The sequence below is a fragment of the Notolabrus celidotus genome, chromosome 5, assembly GCF_009762535.1.
Source record: "Notolabrus celidotus isolate fNotCel1 chromosome 5, fNotCel1.pri, whole genome shotgun sequence".
In the NCBI taxonomy this organism is placed as follows: Eukaryota; Metazoa; Chordata; class Actinopteri; order Labriformes; family Labridae; genus Notolabrus; species Notolabrus celidotus.
Window position 1 is genome coordinate 22895258 of NC_048276.1, and position 21300 is coordinate 22916557.

General features: G+C 38.1%; 1 protein-coding gene and 1 long non-coding RNA gene across 8 annotated transcripts; both read right to left on the reverse strand.

Moving 5' to 3' along the window:
• Nucleotides 1-1921: 1921 nt before the first annotated feature.
• LOC117812992 lies at nt 1922-7108 on the reverse strand. 7 transcript variants are annotated; one of them, XR_004631301.1, is made up of 6 exons: nt 6978-7108; nt 6463-6559; nt 5437-5525; nt 3519-3582; nt 2294-2387; nt 1922-1970 (listed from the first exon to the last, which is right to left on the reverse strand). It is a non-coding gene; the product is annotated as an uncharacterized LOC117812992 (long non-coding RNA). The 7 variants fall into 7 exon arrangements; XR_004631304.1 differs by lacking the exon at nt 2294-2387 and having other exon boundaries at nt 3542-3582; XR_004631303.1 differs by lacking the exon at nt 2294-2387 and having other exon boundaries at nt 1927-1970; nt 5437-5522; nt 6463-6556.
• A 2914-nt stretch (nt 7109-10022) lies between these two features.
• Nucleotides 10023-18696, reverse strand: tmprss2 (transmembrane serine protease 2). Its single transcript, XM_034683061.1, has 14 exons — nt 18580-18696; nt 18255-18321; nt 17916-18111; nt 17259-17351; nt 17000-17116; nt 16784-16913; nt 15770-15886; nt 14501-14541; nt 14197-14365; nt 13902-14077; nt 13691-13786; nt 12398-12540; nt 12160-12312; nt 10023-11178 (listed from the first exon to the last, which is right to left on the reverse strand). The coding sequence occupies exons 2-14, from the start codon at nt 18267-18269 to the stop codon at nt 11170-11172; spliced, it is 1455 nt and encodes a 484-aa protein (XP_034538952.1). The 5' UTR covers nt 18270-18321; nt 18580-18696; the 3' UTR covers nt 10023-11169.
• Nucleotides 18697-21300: the final 2604 nt, after the last annotated feature.

Sequence of the window (21300 nt, forward strand, 5' to 3'; positions counted from 1 at the left end):
TGAACCCCACAACCTGCAGACTATTTAAAATTACTGGACAATGTGTTCATCGCTCTTATTACACTTCACAAGTTCTGTTATGCAATTTCAAAACCGTTTCAATAATTTCTTATGTTTTAAATTACCAAATTTTCTTTTTGTACACAGTATTTTTATCTTATTTAATATTAAAATATTCTATCTCTTTAAGCATGCTGTTTTTATTTTCCTTTGAATTTTTCTTTTATTCATGTGAAGTAAACTGAGCTGCCGTTGTGCATAAAAATGCACCATCCTTCCCTTTTATAGCACACATGCAAAAATAAGCTCCTCTGACACCTCAGAACAGGTAAATGCAGTAACACACACACACACACCAGATTAGGCAAGGGCTGTCACACACCTATTAATAGAAAACCTCCGGGCAGAGTCAATCTGAGGGTTCCTGGAACAAAGATGTAGCATCGTCCCGTGAGCGAACAGGAAACAGGTTACTCACAACAAAACACAGAACTAGTTCTCCCTTACAGAAGCACAGCAGGTCAGAAATGAGCCCAATGTGAACACATGCAAAACCTCTGAGCAGCTCCTCTTTTATGTGCCGTGCATTTAGCTGTGTAACTCCACCGCTCCTCCTCAGCTGAAACACAGAGTCTGGAGAGCTCATTTAGGGATCTTGCTGAAAAGACTGTTTGCTCAACACACCGGGGTTCCCGCGCCTGCCCACGCCTCATTTGAGAGGCAGCAAGAAAAAAGGCAAATAGATGAAAGGCGGTCCCCACAGTTGGAGATGATGCACCAAGGGTCCTCTCGCTAAGCAGGCAGCTATTCAAATGAGTGGCTAATTGTGGCATCTGTTAACCCACTGAAGAGGTGTCAGAGCAGTATCACGGGCCTGTTAATTGGTACAAACAGGTAGCAGATGTAGACTCTGCGATTGAGCAGCTGCCATTTAGTGAGCCAACCTCCATGAACAGTGATTAAACAGCCAAGCTGATGGAGAGAGATCAAAGTGGAGGAGGAGGAGGAGGAGAAAGTAGAGAGGAGAAAGGAGGAAACATCAAGGAGCCACCACACATACAGTAAATACCATCCACTGAGATCATTACATTTTGTTTATGAGGGACTGTTTATGGGTTATTTATCTCCTATCTCTATGCATTGTTGCAAAATCCTGATTTCTTCTTACGTATTCCTTTATTGATTTATTGATTAAACCTACTTGTGGATTTAGCTGGTTATGAATCTGGTTCTGTCCGAGTCTCTGGAGCCTTTGTTGTTATTTACTCTGGCTAAGTTTCTAATGACTTAAACAAATCAGCATTAGAGCTGCAATTAAGGACTATTTTGACAGAGAACCAGTCATCGGTTATCGAAACGATCAACTAACAGCATAATTAATTACACAATTTCTTAGTGGTTATCTGCTTTTATATTTAACGTTACAGTTTCAGACTCAAACCTTTAACATCTTAATTCAAGCCCAAACTTTTAAAATGTTTAGCCTACATCATCAGCGCCGGCCGGTCTGTGCAATTTTGCCCGGTGGAGCATGATGGAGGATAACTACAGAGGCTCTGCAGTTTAGGTGCATGTCACGCTATTTTTGCTAACAACTCCGTCGCAAACCTGCAACATATGCAGCGGTAATGTTTTGACGGATCGTCCAGTATCGGTATCGGCAGATACCAAAGCCCTGGTATCGATATCAGTATCGGGACCTAAAAAGTAGGATTGGTGCATCCCTAGCCTTGAGTCAGGTCAGAGGTTTTCAGAGGCCAATAAAGACAACATGGATTAGGAGAGGAGTCGGATATTCATTAATGTAGTAATTACTGCAGGAAAACCTTGGTCACATGACTCCAGCTGCCAGGCGGTCCTGTTCCATGCTGTGTTCTGAAAACGCAACCTGTGGGTGTTGACGGATGAGAGAGCACGGAGCTGGACCGCAGCGGATGGAAGCCGGACCAGGAACGGATCTGGTGGAAGTCCTGTGTTAGAGATAATAGGGAAGCAAGATGGCTCACTCCTTAGTAACTCAGCTCCAGCAAGCAATGTAATATCTGCTCAAGGCATGAAAACATGCACTATGATGTCACCAATTAGTAATTGACAATTTAATTAATCAGCAACTGTTTTTTTCATTGATCTGCGTCGACTAATCGAAAGCAGAAAATGATTTTAAAGAAAAAAAATCTTAACATGGAAAGTGATCGAGCTCAGTCAAAAAGCCATATAAACCAACGTCTGTTATTCAGCAAAACAAGATATTAGCTGGTTTTGAAAATATTCAAAACAGAAACTGGAGTCACACCTCTTCCTCGTGAGGACTCTACTCAGTCCGTTTCTTTATGCAACACATTGTAAGACAAGGCTGCGTGCAGTCCATGCAGAACACGTGGTCTTTACTGTAAAACAACATAACATTAATGCTAGTTTCCAACGGAGCTCTATCTTGCTGTTTGCTTGCGATTTTGAAAATGCAACCTTTACTTTGACAATACAATTAAAAATCAAGAGAAACCAACTATCTCAGCTGAACTCTTACATGTGGTGCTGAATCTAGGAAGTTTCACATTCACGTTACAGTTATAAAACTTCGAAGCTTCAAACTCTGCCTCAGAATTACACATCTTACAAACAGAAGTAGTAAAAAGTAACACAGTATTTAACAGTCGTCTTTTCTTTCTTTCATTTAACTCACAGAAGTGAACTGCCTTTAAGAATCAGGGCCTTGACTATGGGAATTAAGTGAAAGGTTCATAATAAGTTTTGTAAACTCACATTACTTATGCCTGGCTTATAGTGTGTGCTGGAGAGTCAGCCTGATGACCTGAGATCAGTGTTATCACAATGACACTGTCATACTAACTTCTCACCAGCAGAAGGCGGTAAAAGCCTGCTAGGTGTAAAGAAGCATCTTGTTTCTCTGTGAACAGGACTCTGCTGAGCTTCTAAACAACACTGGTTTGTTACACACTACTTAAATATATTTTCCTCTACAGCTAAATGAGATTTTAAAAATAGTTGACTGATCTCTGTGAGGGGATTTTAAAACACAAGCAGGGTATCCAATCTGTTCTCCAGTCAACCTCAAATTTAAACTTCATTCAGTGTATGTTGTTAAACTCCTTGTTCTAAAAAGATGAAAAGACTATTGGCTGAAGATAATCAAGCATTTCATAACAAAACATTGAACAACAATGAACCACATCAGAGCTCTCTCTAATAACGCTGCTGCAGGGGATTCATGACAAAGCATGATTTGGTTAACCAAATGTAGCGGTGTGCAATATTATGTAATCGCTGACCATAAACAGACATGACTCTCAGGGAAATTTGCAGGACACAGTTCCTACCAATAAATGAATAACTGATGATTTCTGATGATTTATCAAAATAGAAGTGTTGCTTGTTTTTGCACTTTCTTCCACTTTTGCACTGACACACATATTTACCAGACAGACTAGACAAAGACCAAACATGCTGCAAAAACTAATAATGTTTTAAGGACAATGGCAAGCATCTCTGCCTTTTACCTCGTACTATATCTTTGACTCACATCCTATCTTCTGGTCTCCTCCCGAAGTCTTACTGGCCTGCCTGTGGGACACACGGCAAAAAAAAGAGACCCTACTCAGTTGCTTCTCTTCTTCTCTTTAGTGATAGTCTCAGCTTTATGAACATACAGTTAAATGGATGTTATTATTTGTATTAACTCTGTGTTTGTATTTATCATCCTAAACTAGACTCAAAGCTTAGAAAGGTGAAAGTTGAGCCTGGCTTGTTTTTTACAGTCACACAGCATCATCTGGAAGATGCTGGAGTGATCTATCAGAGGCGTGAGCACTTTGAGAGTGTATTCTTTTTTAGTACTTCAACTCTTTTACCTCCTGAATGCCACAAATATAATACAAAACAGTGGTGGACGAAGTACACAGCTTCATTACTTAAGTCAAAGTATAGATACTCGAGGTCAAATATTACTCCAATACAAGTGAAAGTTGCTCTGTCAGATTATTACTTGAGTTAAAGTACTGAAGTACTTGCTTTTAAAAATACTTAATTATTCAAAGTACTTTTTAAAAAAATCTCAAAACTTTGTATTTTCAAATTACATAAATGCAGTCAAGACTACATAGGAGTACATTCTGTTACATTATGTTAATTTAGAAACCATCACTTGAAATCTCTAAAAACTATACCATGGAATAAAAACAGACACTAAGTTACTCCAATAACAGACAACTTATTTTGAAATGTTCATCTGGAATGAAAGAAATGTTACGTAGCTCAACACGCTTTCTCAGGTTGGACAGTGAATGTTTGTTTGTTTTGGGCAGAGTGGGAAACAGGGAGAACATTTCAAATGATACGTATCATTCTTCATTTCAAAAACCTCTAACACGGGCTGAAGATATGGTCATGGTTACTTATGTGGAGAATTATAGCCATCATTACCACCTCTAAATGAACTGCCTGATCTGAGTGATGCTCTATGTTTGCTCCACGTTCAACCGTGGAGACGCATGATATACAAGTACAACTAAACCACAGAGACAAACAGAACTACACAAACACATTTTACTGTCTTAGGGATCAGATTTCAGAAAAGAGAAGGAAATTCATGAGCTGACTTCAAAGCTAAAGTATTGAGCAACTAGAGCATTGATAGAAATGTAGTGGAGTAAAAAGTACAATTATTGTCTTCTGAATGTAGTGGAGTAAAAGTCATAAGTATCCTCCAAAAAATAATGCTCAAGTAAAGTACAGATACTCAAAAAATGTACTTAAGTGCAGTACTCAAGTAAATTTACTCTGTTACTGTCCACCACTGATAAAAAACACAGTCATGAGTTGAAAACCTCAATGTCCCAGTATCAGATTTTTTTGAGTATGGGGGGAATAAATATCATCACTGGTGGTTAATTCCTCGGTTGAGATTTTTCACTGACGAATATAAACATCAGCCTCATGGTGGCTCTAGAGTAAAGATAAGTCATCATAATCCATCCTCTGATAAACATAAACGTCCCTTCAAAATGACAAGGTAATCTGATAGCTGTAGAGAGAGATCAGAATTCAGAATGACTGACAGAAAGACCTGAATCTTAGCTTTCTGCTACCTGTGTGGAAGAAACCTTGAACTGAACATATCCAGAACTCTACTACTACCTGCACAGCTCAACAGAGGAGGGAAAGCACCTCCAGTGTCAGCACAGAGCTGTTTAATAACTTAAACAAGAGTATTGCTTCTCATCAGCAGCCACCACTAACTAGTCCTGGTTTTGTCTGGCATAGTGAAGAGATGAGTCCGTAAAAGAATTTGCCTGGTGTTGGTCAGAGACATGTAGTGATAGTGAAGAGGCGGCTTTATTTTTGGTCCTACAACTGTTCATCTTTGTATGAAATAAGCATTTAAAACCTTCATCCCAATCATATAAATGATGCAGGTACCTGGTTTGATATTTCCTTCATCCTGTGAATGCTCCAAGAGTCCCGACAGTCAGTGGTGCTGCTCTCATCAGTCTCTTCAGGACAGACTGCTTCAGAAAAAAAGTAAATCAGGATTCACGTGTGTCATAACTTAGTGCCAAAATGTTACAATCAAATGTTGGTTGATAGTTGTAAATGGGATTATGTGTGTGAAGGCTTCTAAACACTGATTTTAAAGCCAAACACACCACTTATTTTTTGAATAAGTATCATCACTGGTCAATGGAGGCTTGCACAAAATGCACAGGGCCAACATCTTCGTTACTGTCTAGTTGTACTTCGTAAGGTGGGATAAAATATACGAGTCCTACAGCCTTTGAATGGCAGCAGATATTTGAACTAGTCTTATCAATTAAAGCAAAAGTGTTAGTTAAAGCATAAAGCAAGTGCAGCAATACAAGGGCTTACTCTTACATTTCAATATACGCTGTCCTGTCGCACACTGCCCATCTTTGTACGTTCATAGACTCTCTCACTGGCTGATTTTTATTAATAAATCTATTCTTAGATTTAAACTTAGATTTAGAGTTAGACCTCTCCCTACATACTTGTGTGTACGTGTAGAAACCTCAGCCGATATGGCCTGCGCTCTCAGGACATCATACACTTGCAGGTCCCGAGAGTCAAAACTGAACTGGGCGAAAAAGCTTTTAAATGTTCAGCCCCGTTTACCTGGAATGATGTGCAGAAGGACTTGAAACTGACATATCTTGTAACTCTGGGGGAATTCAAGTCAATCATAAAAGACAGAGAATCAAGCTTAATTGGATTTTGTGATTGCACTGTGTAATCATGTAACCATGTGAAACTGACCATATTTTATTTGTGTTGTTTTATGTGCCTGTTGTGTGTTGTAACCTGTTTTGTGCTGCCGTCTCACTCTTGAAAAAGAGGTTTTAAATCTCAATGAGTCTTTTACCTGGTTAAATAAATAAAGAAGAAGAAGAAGAAGAACAGTGCAAAGTTACACTTCACGTTAATTCGTACCTGTAAGTTTGACACCTGGTTAAGTTTGCAGGTCTGCAGGTAAGGAGCCAGACGTGTGCCCAAGCCATCCCCCCTGCAGTGTCACCTGTCTGAACTACTTTGAAAGATATTTTCAATGCAAGTTAAAGTTATTATGTCATCACCATAGACTGTATCAAATCATTACCTGGTAAACTCGACCCCTCTGCATTGTGTCTGAGTCCTGCTCACCAAGCTGGGATACCAATTGTGCATGACCACCAGCTTAGTATACATTATCCCTTACTTATTGTCCAACTTTATTTGCTCATAACCCGTACATTTGCTCAGTGTGTGCTTGAATGAATATCCACTAAAGCTGAACAAGCTCGCACAAAGGCAGCATGTCAACATTGCAGACTTGCCCTGCTGGTATGATAGCTAACAAACACTCAACCCAAACACGTCTGCTAACTAAATAAAACACAGTAGTTACTGAAGGCAACAAAATAAGATCGTTTGTTGGGTTCTTGTGTGCTCTAATGTCACCAACTTACCTGATAAATGTGACAAATATGTTTGAGTTTGGGGATATCACTTTTTGACTTTTGTTATCGTCCACTTCGTAATGCACTCACTCACTAGCCTCACTTTGTACATTCATGCTGATTAAAGAGCGACAGCGACACCTACAGGCCGTTTACCAATATTAATAGAGATGTATTATCTAGTTAACATTTTAGTCGCTTTTATTCTACTTTATTTATTCATTTATTTATTTATTTATTTTAAGTATAGCATCTTTTTTTCTTGCAATTGTTTAATAATTTAGTGTTTTATTATCTTAGAAATCTATTTTATTTTGGTCATTTTAATTTCCAGTGTTCAGTTTTAACATCTTATTTTACCTCCAGTATTTCCTCATTAAGATATCTTGTGAGCGTTTCCTCAGTTCGTTCAGCAACTTATTTTATTTTTATTTTATTTATTTATATTGTTTTATTATTATTGTTGCACATATTGTGTTCTTAACCCAAGGATTGTGTGGTGGGTTTGGGGTTGGGGCTGGGGGTGGGATCTTTTTCTTAATTGATTGTATTTGATGTTGTTTTTTATGTACAGCACCTAGTTACCTAAAGACCTAGTCAAATAAAAAATAGAAAACACTTTACACACATTAAATGTATTTTCCACATGGTCATGTTTGTCATGATTTATCCGCTTCTTAGTTCATATTTTCCATTCTTTAGCTTTCCCACCTGTTTTTTTTTTTTTTTTTAATATGCAAATAAAAAATTCATACTCAAAAATATGCTTTACAGTCAACACAGAGAAACAACAGGTTTTCTTATCACTTTCACTGCAACGGTATACGTTCCTGCTGCTGTAATACCTTGATCTAAAAACTCAAAGCAGCAACAACATGAGCATGAATAGTTAAAGTGAGAACAATTTTGAGCACTTTCAAACTGCTTGAACTCAACACAGATATTCAACATGTTGGACTGTTCAGCTGGAACAGCAGCCGCTGTGAGATCTGCTCTTTCCCCTGGCTACGCTCCATGCTGTTTGTTAGTACTGTTGTGGAAGTTTTTGCCGTTACTTCCCGTTACTGGTGAATAATGAAATAGAGACTTCTGCCGGCCGACAAGGTTTTATTTTCTTTGCAAGGAAAAGGTCAGTCAACACCCGAGCGGTTGGAATGAAGAAAGACCTCAAACATGGGGAAAGCTTGAACATTTATACCTGAGAACCGCCCCCCAAGGTGTGTTTCACATCCTTTGTCTGTTGCAGGTATCTACATAAGGGCGGGGTCCCTAATGTGTGTTTCACACCCTTTCACGCCCTTTGTCTGTTGTAGGTATCTGCACCAGGATGGGATTGTTTATTCATCAAGGAGGGTTCAGGGTCTAGACGTCACAATTTAAAACACGATGGGACCTAGTGTCTTGATGAGGGGTCAAGAGATCGGGCGTCTCGGGCAGTTGACCACAAAGGAACCGATTTTACCATTACAGTACTCTGCTCCTATTTCTGAATTTCTGCAATATATATACGATGATAACAATGGTAACATGTTCATCTCCCTCTGTGAGGTGTGTTCAGCCAGGTGAGAAGACAAACTTGTGAGAGTTACATGAAAAAAGCAGGTGAATGCTGTGTATATCACAGAGGGAGAGGACACTAATAAAAGAAACAACATCTTAGAGGGATTACAGATTTTGTTTATTCTTCCATTCAGCTTGTACTCCAACAACATTCAGTGTAGAGTTTTATAAAAACAAAATCACACCTTATAAAGTACAGTATTACATAAGGGTTAGGATGAATATTTTGATGAAAAATAAAGATATCCACCTGAATAATCCCAACCAGGGAAAGACATATATTTACATTGGTTGTTTGTCACAGAGAAACTCCTAAAATTTGTCTTCTTGCTTTTGAATTGGATCACTAGTTGACTTGTGTCGACTTCATCAACATGGACTACTTGTTTAATAAAAAGATCCTGAAGAAAACATGTAGTGAAGAAATTAAAGTCGTCTCCATCTGACTCTGTAAATCCCCTGTTTTCATTTCTGCATTGTCATCGCTGCCTCTTCACATCCTTATCACCATTTCCGTGTTGTGACAAATATTCCCAGATCTGATCATAAACATCCTATGAATCATTTCATTTGTTAAAATTTAACCACACTCACACAGCAACATAATAAGGACTTTCACCCCTATCAGAAAATAAAGTGCTAGGAGACAATGAAAAACAACAACACGATGTTGAACATGGTTAAAAGTTAAATTTAACAAGGTACAGAGATTCCTATGGTGCAGGGTTAACTGTTTAAAAAGATATCAACAGATCATAGGTCCAAAGGTAGCCACACCAATAAGAAAAGGAGAGAGGACCCATTTGCACTTACTTTTGAGTGTTCAAAAGTAATTTGACAGGTCTCGATGAATTCTGATCAGGTTGTTTAATGGACGGAAAATTATTATATAACGGACAAGATCAGCTCATCCACTCTTGGTATTAAATCAGATTTAACTTCTAGTTTGTGTTGTTCAGATTTTTTGAGAAGGATTGGGATAACTCTGATCCAAAAATCAAGATTGTCCTTATCACAACAGAGGGCTTGATTCAGAGTGGATTGTGGAGACTGAGTGTTGGGTCAAACTTTTCAGTAGGTCACAAAACAAAACATGTACATCAATTTTGATAATGTAGACTGTTTTTTAATATTGGAATTTGCAAGAAGTACAATGTCTGTGCTGTACTGTGTCATAGTAAATATGGTTGACATCAGGGTGATAAAAAATATATATTTTGGTTTTGTCTGTAAAACAATTTGCTAAATTGTTATCTTCAAAAGTCTGTATCTAGATAAGCTTGGTTCAATCCAGTTTTTCCTTTGAACAACCAGGACTAAAGTGAACTGGCTACCTGGACAGTAAAATGTATTATTATTTTGTTAAGCCTTTATTTAACTAGTTTGGTCCCATTGAGATTAAAAATCTCTTTTTCAAAGGAGACCTGGCTGAGACAGTCAGCAACATGGAAGCATAAAGTTACAGATGCAGACTAACAGGAAACAGAAGGACAATTCAAAAGCACAACAATGTTTAATAAAAGAGAAACTATCTAAGGGTCTGTTGTGTAACCAAGTAAGCTAAGAGCAATAACATTGTAAAGAATCTGATTCAAGGTCTTTCACTTTAGATTTAAAATCATTTAATGACACCAGCTCCTTGATTTTCTAGTTATTCAGCAATAAATTCCAGGCTGAGGGTGCAAAATACCAAAAAGCTCTTTGCATAATATCTGTTTCTGGGGGCTAGAACATAGCAAAGTCCTGGGAGTACAAAAACGGATCACCTTTTAACAATAAGGGCGATAAAAGGATGCAGAAGGAGGAAGCCTGACTACAGAGAACTCCAAAGAGTCAATATCAAATATTTCTGCTCATATTTGGAGCCTTAGAGTGAGCTTTTTAGATTCAAGACATGAATAACCTCAGACTCTTAATACAGCCATTGCGATAACACAAACAACGTATCATAAACAGGTGTCATTACCATTTTGAAATCATTAAAGATTGACCCTTCTGATTAGTAAACTCCTTCCTCCTTGGATCACACGTCACATGCAGACACAGATATCTGAGACTCTCACGTACTTTACTGTTTATCATCTGAGACATAGTGACCTACAAACCATTGTTATGGCAGTAATCATCACGAGAGGCCCGTCAGTGTCATTAAGCTGTAAATATGAGTCACAAAGGAGATAAATAACATCGGGTAAGGTCTGAGCATGAAGGTGGAAGAAAATAAACTTGCTAATCATCTCCTGAGCTTTCAACAACATCTCAGTCTTTCTGAGCAGGTGGAGTTTGATCAATCAACATCAAGTTAACAGGTAGATTCAGGAAGTCAAGTGGTGTCTGCTTGTCTGCTCTGGCTTGCTCCGTTATCCAGTTTCAAAGCATAAGAGTAGGCGAATGTGTCAAAAAATAATCTCTTTGTGCAAAATGTTTTAAAATAAATACATTGATTATATGCAAAAAGTTTAAACTAGGGATACATAAAAAAAGATTTTTTTACATTCTTCCTGCTATTTTTCTGCTTTTATATTTACTACAATCGTTTTGATCACTTTCTTCAGAGCTCCAGATTTAAAGTGCAAAGTCTGTTATAGAGTAAAAACTGAATAAAAAAAGAGGATCATCTTCAGGTTCCCCAGGAGGTCGGTCAGTTATTCTGTGGAACAAAACAAACAAATGCATTCATTAAAAATGTAAAGCAGGAGACTAGAATAATCAACTTGAAACTTGAGATTACAAGAAAAGAGCTGTAGTATGACAAGAATAAAGTCACCATTTTACCAGAATAAAGTGAAAGAGTGAGAAAAAGTTGTACGTTTTCATAAAAACATCACAAATGTGTGGAAAAAAGTAACAAATTGACAAGACTAAATATGTAAAGTCACAAGATTAAAGTAGTAGATTTATGATTTATGAGAAAAGAATGTCATCTACATACGGGGATAAAATTACAACTTTATTCTTGAAATCTCAATCTTTTCCTTCTATATCTTGGCCCTAATACTCACTGTATTTTCAGACAGGGTCACATGCAGGTTATTAGCCTCATAAACTGCCACAGCTCTTTGCCGCATGTTTGTTTCCATATCAAATATGTAGTTGTCCTGCATCTGTTATTATCAATGCAAGTTTTTCGTCTCTCACTGTTTTTTTATTGCATGATGACGAAGAACATGATATGTTTACCTTACTAAAATACACTGTGTTAGCTGTTGGAGGGGAAGAGCAAGCTATCTTTTTGGAGCTGAGCTAAAACCGGACTCAAGGCTGGACATCACTTCACCTACATCCTGGTTGACAGGTTACTGTGGGAGTACACTGTTGGGTAAAAAGGCAGCCTCACCATTAATCATACCCGACATTGTGGCCTACTTTACTGTTAACGGGACCATCATTTATAACACACTGTAATAAAAGAGATTCAACACAGGTGATTAAGATCATAAATGTATTAGGAATATGTTTACTGAGGTAATAAATCAAGTAAGGAAGTAAAAACAGATTTTCTGACGATGGCTAGAGTATTGGTTTTCATTTTGAAACCAATGCCTACGTCCACTATTAGTAAACAATCACTTGCTTGTAAAGAATATAGAGCACAGATGTGAAACTTCTCTGTTACATTGACATGCTGTACCTGCATTTGTGTATACACCCAGTCGATAAAGTAGGTAACATTGCCATAGACTCCTGGCTTGTTCCTCAGAGCACATCCTATCCCCCAGCTTGTGTCCCCTGCCAGCCACCATACATCTCCCTCCTTCACCACCAGGGGTCCTCCACTGTCACCCTGCAGCAGACAGGACATTAATATCTCACTTTAGTGTAAATGTGTGTATGTATGTGACACAGACACAGAGTCATCTCAGACTTACCTGACAAGTATCAACTCCGCCATCCAGTTTCCCGGCACAGATCATCGTCTTTGTGACTTCCCCGTCTAACACTCGTGGTTGGTTGCAGGTCTCTCTGCTGTAAATGGTCACCTGGGCCTGATTCAGGGTGTTAGGGCCGGGTCCTGAAAGAATCAATGATTGTAAAGCCACAGTTAGCTCAGTGAAGCATTAAAGGTCACTCTTTTCTTGCTTGTACTTTAATGCTTACAAACAGGTGACCATGAAATATTTGAACAAATCATCTACAGGCAGGAAAGAAAGGGAGAAGAAGAATGGAAAGTTTGACACACAGTATTTCTCCTACAGAAATTGTCTGGGCATGTGTCACACACACAAATGGAAAAGGCTTGTGCCGAAAACACGGCAAGGCTAAAGCAAGTGTGAATAACCTATATACATTTTTAATACTACAGTATGTGAATGCAGCCTGGGCACATTGTTCATTTCAATTTTGACTTAATTCAACAATACTATCTTTTTATTTGCAGGTTTTTTTTGTTATCGTCCAAATGGTATTTTGTGGTAATGTGCAAAATGACACAAGAAGGCAGCAGTAATATTTCAGGTGCTGTACAGAAACTGTGCAGCACCTGAAATATTACTGCGACCTTATTATCACTGAATTATCTCTAATATATTATAATATTTGATACTGCAAATATTCCACATGAACAGCTTAGTGAGAAATGCGGGCATTCTGGGTCAGGGTAAGTCACTGAAGGGTGTGCATTGGACACTATTTTTTGTGGCTTTGCCTAGAAAACCATCCAAACTAGTTACAATATTCACTCCTCATTGAATTAGAGACAGATCTTAGGTTTTTTGAAATTAGTATCCACAATTTTTTGTCAAAAACTTGTTTTGTTGGACTTGTAAAGATCAGAAATGGGATTCAACAGCTGATTGTTTGGACATTACAGAATTTGTCCCTGTAGATTTATCATTTACTTAATCATGGAGCTCTGCATGAGACAAACTGGTGCTTAACTCATGATACTTTTAATCCTGGGGCACTCCTATAGCTGCTTTAAATAAGAGAACATGATAAAGAATATTATGAACGCGTATTTTGATTAAACAGACCACCTGCCTCTAATACAAGCCTGGTTCAAGCCAGCGTCGTTTTGGAGGAGCTCCGAGGGAGGAGGGGAGGGGTTAGACGGAGTCATGAGGAAAAGCTACACTCAAATTCATGCTGGTTTTCCGAGACTACCAACCCTAGCTTTAATAAAGGCCCTGGTCACTATTTGAATAAAGACACATTTGGCTCACCAGAAGAGCGTAAGGCTCCCCATCCAGTCACCCAGGCCTGACGCTCTGCAGAAAGGTCCACACCAATGTTTGGCAGACACACTGGCTTCACTGTACCTGAGACATACACACACCAACACAGTATATGTTTACAGTTTAATAACAGAGATTCACTTCCAGACCACACTGTCATGTAACTTACGAATTATACACTTTACTTGCATGAACTTACGTGAAAATGCCAGTGGTGAGTCGAGCTTTAGCAGAGCAATGTCGTTGTCATTAGTTTGTGTGTCAAATTTTTCATGATTGATGATTTTTCTGACTATGTTCTTGGGGCTAAGGCTCAGTCTCATCAGGCTAACATCACCAGAGAGCACCCTCCACCTCCTAGGACTGGAGTATGAGCTATGAGGTGAAATAACACAGAGAACACAAATGTCAGATTGTTTTCTGAATAAGCATAATAATAAATACATTATATAATTAATAAATAAAAAAAATGGTATAAAGGCGTCAAGACTCACCCTTGAAAGCAATGTGCAGCAGAGAGGATCCAGTCAGGGCTGATAATGGAGCCTCCACAAATATGTTGACCGTTAATCTGGAGACTGACCTGCCATGGCCAAGCTCCGTTTACTGCCTCAGTACCACCGACAACACGAGAGCTGGGGCCTGCTGAAGCCTTACCACAATCTGGGGATGAAGGAAGATAATTAAAAATCATTCAAACATCATAGAAGGAGGTTCAAGTCATCATATTAACCTGAAGAACATAAACTAAATCAGATTCCAGTAGGTTATTTGTGTCGAAGTTCAGCAGCAACTTACCGATACATTTAAGACTGATGGCTTTGGCTGAGCAACTTTTGCTGCAATGGGAAAGATAACAATGAATTATTAATAAACTGCATAAGCATTACAACATAATAAACATTTTAAAAAGACATCAATGGGATTCAGATCCTTGTACAAACTGAATCCTGCTGTACTGTGTAGAAACATATTATCCAGGTAGTGCTAAAACATTGTCATTTCAAATAGTCAGCCCAACAGGATCATGCAGAATATTCATGCTTTAAAAGCCTGAAACTATAACATAAAAAAAACGTTTTGGTTTGAATGTGACTTGAAAATATTTTTCTGAGCTGTTAATTATTAGTGTACGGTTTCAACTCAAGCGATATAAATGTTAAAACAGACGGCTTGAAACTTGAAATTATTCTTTAAACTCTGATGCCAGCTAGCAACTTGTGCTAGGTGACAGGGGTGGGGTTATGTGATGTAAATGTAAGGGTGAAAACAGCTGGAGATCCTCTGTAGACCAGACTGTCACATTTCAGTCAACCTGAGTGGTCTGTGCAGGCTACAAAGGCTGGATCCTTAAAAGTCTGGGTCCTTTGAGCCCCTGGATTCACACACAGCTCATGATAGCTTAACATTTGGAGCTCCCCCTACGACCTGGCTGTGGTATAGGGCAGAAACTAGAATATTGTGGCTCTACCAGGTGATATCTATTGATCAAACTCTGACATCATGAGCCCTAGATGTCAGTGCCTGCAGCAGGGGGTAATTTGGCTTCACTTTTGTACAATAAGAGATGGTGAGAACACATCGTCCATCTTTTGTAAACAGTCAACTGCTGGGACTCATTGACTTTAATAGGTCCTAGTTTGGGTTAAACCATTAAGTCTGTGTTGATGTTTGGTTTCACAGAGTACACAAACAGTGCTGCTCTGAGTTTACAGTCCTGTGTTTGAACAGTCGGGTTACGACATAGTTGGGCTGAGCTGTAGAGGGGGAGAAAAGTGAGCAGCTATGTTAGCTATGCGTGATAGCTTAGAAAGGTCTTAGAAGTGAGGACAAAGTTGTAACTGCAGACCAAAAAGATCAGCACTTCTGCTTTGATTGATTTTAGATGTAGAGAAGACATGTCAAAAACACAGGTACAGTTTAAAACATGCTGAACAGCAGGCAGGTTACCATATGCAAACTTCATCATTTGGTTACTTGTCTCACATCACATCATTATATCAAAATAACACAATGTTACTGTACATCACAGACTATCATCATACCCTGCAGGCCAGGTAGTGTTACCTGTGTGTGAGCTGTGACTGCATACGTGAGCTGTGGGTACTATCAGACTTTAGCTTCATGTATCCATCAGAGGCTGAAGATCCTGCATTGGTCTCTGTGTAGGACATGTAATCCTGCCTGTGAGGTGGACAAGAAAAAAGAGCAGTTAGAAATCAACCAACTTATTGAGAAGGCATAGGGCAGTAGATAGATTCAGAAACTGGGGGGAAGATTGAGGAATGGCATGGGGTTAAGGGCTGTGTGTTGGATATCAAGCCTGGGCTGACCGGTTCTTGGACTATAGCCTCTGGTCCTGTGGCAACAAGAGTTTAAACATTAGTCAAGACCAACGCTGCACAAGTTTTTCATGACATGTTTTCATTTGATATTTTCAACCTTTTGCTTTGGCCTTAAGATGAAAATAATGGAGCTTTTTTGTGTGAAATATTTTCAACACTTTCTTCTTTTAAAAGGAAAAATCTGTAGCTTTTTTTCTTTGTTTATTGATTGAATTTGAGTTTTTATTTTTTATGTTTGGAACTTTAGGAATCTCTTAGTATGTGACTTTTTTGTTTGGTATTGTTTTGCCCTGTTTTAAAACTTTTGCTGTCCTTTTGTACTGATTTTGTTTTTAATAATATTTTGCAACTTTTTTTTGTGTGACATTTTTGAAGTGCACAATTTCAGTTGTATGAGATCATTTGAGCTCTTTTTCAGCTCATGTATAAAATCAAAACCTGTGGTAAAAGTGTTTGGGGCTCTGGTTTAGCCCTACTGGTAGAGAAGCCGCCCCTTAGAGATAGATTACAGATGTTACTGTACTGGTCGTAAGATCACTTCAGTCTGAACAAGCCTCATTTCTCATCTATCTCTAATCTATAGAGAGTGGTCCTTTCTAATACAGGCTAAAAATAAAACTAAGTTGAAAGATAAACTCATCTTTAACAGAAATCTTTACGGTCTGGGTTTGATGTTTTCATGCAAATTATTAATATTTGCCTTGAACCAAACAATCATGAAGAAGAAAATCATCACCTCTTGTATCCCATTTGCTCACACACTGTTCTCCCATGGTTGTTGTCCCAGCTATCAGCACACACAGGCATCCACTTCTGGCTGTCTGGGGAGAAACTTTCCAGCATGAAGTTTGTTCCATGAAGGCGAACTGTAAGAAAGATGGATAGCATTAAGCCAGATACAGTATACGATTTCTTTGAGTGGAAGTTTAAGAGTTTGATTTGAAGGTCTTACAGCACTTAGATTCATCCTCTCCTTGAGGACAGTCTTGAACACCATCACACCACTGAGACAGGCTCAAACACTTCCCTCCATTCCGACACGATCTCCCCAGCAAACACTGGTAATATACTGAAAAGCAAAATACTCATGAAAATCATCATATTGCAAACACTGGAAAAAAGTAGATGAGGCATCATTATCAATTTTAATCTGTTTCACACAACCAGTCAAAAGCTCCTCACAGGGTTTTGAGTTCTTCACATTAACTTACAGAAGTACCAGAGCAAGAGTGCGATCACTCCCAGGATAACCAACACACACAGAGTTGCACACAGCATTGACTTCCATTGACATTTCTTTCCACCTGCAGGGCAAGACACAAACAGAGTCAATGATTTGACTGATATAAGTTATTTCTGGTGTGAACAATAATATGCAAATGGTAGGATCTTTAGAATTTACATCTTTGTCACATGCATATTTCAGTCTCAGTGGATACTGCAGATAGGAACGAAGAACACCCCCAAGTGACATTGTGATTCTGAACAGTAGCCACAAGTGAAATGGTAGACCAATAGATCAGGAAATGATGGGTAATAGCAATAAAATAGAGGAACCATAAGAAAAGAATCATGAAACAGGAAGACACACTTAAATATTGGTACACAGTAATATCCATGAACTGGTTTCAAATTTCTTTTTTAAGAGGAAGAATGAACTGATTTAAAAAGAGGAATATACTGAACAGTGCTAAACTTTCTGTGTTTAGATAAAAACAAACACAATGGAAGTATTTCATGAAACAACATTATATCTGTTCGTTCATGTGGGTAAATATTTCTCTTTTGATTGTCTCAGAGTCAATATTTCCCCACATTTTTCCCCACTATAACTTCACAAAAGCCTGGTCAAATCAAACATACCGTACCTTTCTTTTGTCCCATGGTTTGCGGTGTTGCAGGTGTTACGGTCTGGTGTGTGTTGATGACGGGGTTCGGAGTGACTGTGACATAGCTGGGAGTCTCCCGAGGGAGGACAGGGTACATACCAGGTTGATGGTTGTACGGAGGGGGTCTTGTTCCCTCGGGTTGATACCCCATGTTGTCATAAATGGGGACATGTGCCTGCAGGTGCAATACATATATGTGAGAATTAAGCTATTCTTCATGGCAATTATTAATTTGATGTTTCTGTTTTTAAAAGTTGGAAAGAAAACTTAAAAAAGAGGAGAAAAAAAGTATTTTTTTGTCTATGAAACTGAACTTACCCGATTATCATTCATGATGAAAGAGGTTACACTTCCTGAGGAGGGCTGAGGAGAGAAGATGTCAAGCCTGAAAGAAGTAACATTGTTATTTAAACCTTACAAATAAATGCAGTAGTGGCGATTAGATGATCCACATATTTTGGCTAAACTTACAGAACTCATAATGCGCTATTCTATAAGACATTTAAGTTTAAGCTCACAAGAAGTAACGTTAAAACTGACTAACTAGTACATCAGGAATACTCCTTTACCAAACATACCCAAAGATCTGAGATCTACTACACATATTTTAATTTAAGATACATTTAACACCAACAATGCTCACCTGATGAAGCTCTAACTTGTATCTGCGCTTTTTCCACAAGAAAGTGAGAATAGAATCAGATTAAAATCCTTCAGTGCTCTGTGATTCTTCCTCTGTGTCCCCTCTGCTCCCTCTCTGTTTCTCTGTGTGTGTCCGTCTCTGTGTATCCTGTTCTCTCCATTCCTCCATGTAATCATCAGCCATGACCACACCTTCTCAGCTGTGCGCACAGACCAGCCTGTTGAGAGCCGCTCGGTTTGCTCAACACTTGACATGAGCAAACAGCAGTATCAATGGAGACCAAACCCCGGACTCATTAGTTTCTGGCTAACATACAAAGTGAACAGTCTACAGCCTATTCATTTGATATTTAGAATTATATAATCACCTCACCATATACAGTATGTTCAAACACTTTGATTCCTATGCAACATTATGCAGTGTTACAAGTTATTCTATACTGCTCCCTTTGATTGCATTTTGTTTACTTAGGCCGAGATGAGAAGTCTGTTTTTATTATTGTTGTTGGAAGCGTAAGATGACCCTGAGTGTCTTGAAAGGCATCCATAAATACGATCTATTATTATTGTTATTTTTATTATATATATATATTATTATATATTCATAATAATAACAATTGTTATTGTTGTTGTTGTTGTTATTATTTGTGTTATTATTAAAGGTCACATATGCACAAATTAGTACATTTTATTCAGTTATATCAGTACACGTCAAATACTTAAGGAGCAAACAACTGCACAAGTGTGGTCTGCAATTTAAGTTTCCTGCATGAAACTTTGCAGACTTCCAGTTGAAACTTCAGGAATTTAATAATCAAACTCATGCAGAATGTCCTTCCTTTATTATTTATTTATTTTTATTTATTATTTAAAAGGACCATGCATATTAATTAACACTTCTGTAAATATGCCAGTTAGCCAAAAGGCTAGTTTACATCTGTAGTCCCAGATGTTGCCAGATGTTAAAAAGGCTCCCTAAAAAGATCAATATTAAACAAAGATAAAATAGAGTAAAATAAGATCAGAATAAGAAGGTAGAGGAGAAACCAAAACACAAACAAACAAACAAACAAACAAACAAACAAAAAAGAGAAGAAAAGAAAAGTACAATTAGCACCATATGATTAAAAATGACTAAAAGCTACATAAGGACATGATATGACAGTTTTTGAGAAAGTGTCCATGGACATACAATACAGGGAGCAAGACAATCAGGAAGCAGCAATGAGGAAATGTTAAAGTAGACACATGCAGACGCAACATTTAACAGTGCTGTATATTTGCATCAGGCAGTGACTATCACACCTTTTTCTTATTTAAACATCATATAAATATCATCCAATGAAACAAGGAGGAACATTTCAAGAACATTTCCAGAAGGTAAAAGGTAACTTCTTGAAAGTAATAAATATAATGGTGCCCCTCCTGTCAGATTCACAGCGTGACGGAGAAGAAGATAAAAGCAGGCGACGTGTGATCCTTTCTAGTTTGACAAACCAGACTCTGCCATTCAGCCTGAGAGCATTACACAGATCTAAAAGCATATTAGACGAGACTTTGTGCATGTTATTGTCCCTCCTTAATAAAAGCAGTGTCTGCCGAGTTTAATGAGTAACGTCCAAACAAATGCACAAGTATACTTCAAAATACTCATGACCAAAGGACTTGGTTAATGTTTAACTCTGTGTTTGAGTGACTTAACTGGCAGGAAAAGGAAAGAATGAAAGATGACCTGTTAGAGACCAAAGGACTTCATGTTCCACTGAAATACATGTGTATATTATCTAACATGTTGCATTCAGACTATTTATTATGAACAACTTTAATTACGACGGGAAAAAAATGTTTGCTTCACTGCATTGAACCAAAAATCAGTTATTACCGTCTGCTTATGCTTTAATGTTGCAGAGAAATTGTCAAACCAGCCATCATCAGAAAACCTGTATTTGCCTGCTGTGGTCAATTAGTCTACACGCCTGGTTCTGTACTCAGAGAAATTTCTCTAACTAATATCATGCTGTATCATATAATGTTTAGTGCTTTTACCGTTATTATAAGCACTGTAACCATAAATTATTCTTCTCTGTCTCTATCAATCTCTCTCTTCTTCATCTCCCTCTGAACACCTTGCTCCAACCCGAACACGGTCTTGGCAGATATCTGTCTAACATGAGTCTGGTTCTGCTCGAGGTTTCTGCCTGTTAAAGGAAGTTTGTCCTCACCACTGTAACTTGCTAAATGCTGCAAAGTGCTCTGCTCATGGAGGATTGAGATGAGATCAGACTGAGTCCTGTCTGTAAAATGGGACTGGATCTTAATCCTATCTTGATGTTTGGTCTTTGTTAATAATATGTATTTATGTTTTATTTATTAAGGACAGATACAGTATACCTTGACAAAACTGAAAACAGCCATCCAATGCAAGTATCAAAGTGTTTGTAGTAACTTGTAATTTGCAACACCTGTCCTGACAAGGGAGAGTAAGAGATTAAAAGAGTAACTTCAAAAGAAAAAGGAAAGTTGTGTTAGGTATAGTAAAATAAAACTAAACACACATTTGAAAATCAGACAAGAGTGCAGGTTTATTGCTGGATTAACCAGGATATGATGGCTCTCTTAAATGTGGGGATTTTACTCATTATACAGACAAAGCTGTGAGTTCTACAGAATGAAACTTTACAATCACCACTTGAAGCTACTCTGATGGATCTACTGCAGGTAA

Coding starts and splice junctions, on each gene's coding strand:
- tmprss2 (XM_034683061.1), bottom strand. Junction 14,542..15,769: donor CAGTCACAGCTCACACACAG/GTAACACTACCT, acceptor TTCCCATTGCAG/CAAAAGTTGCTCAGCCAAAG. Junction 13,787..13,901: donor CTCACCACTGGCATTTTCAC/GTAAGTTCATGC, acceptor TGTATGTCTCAG/GTACAGTGAAGCCAGTGTGT.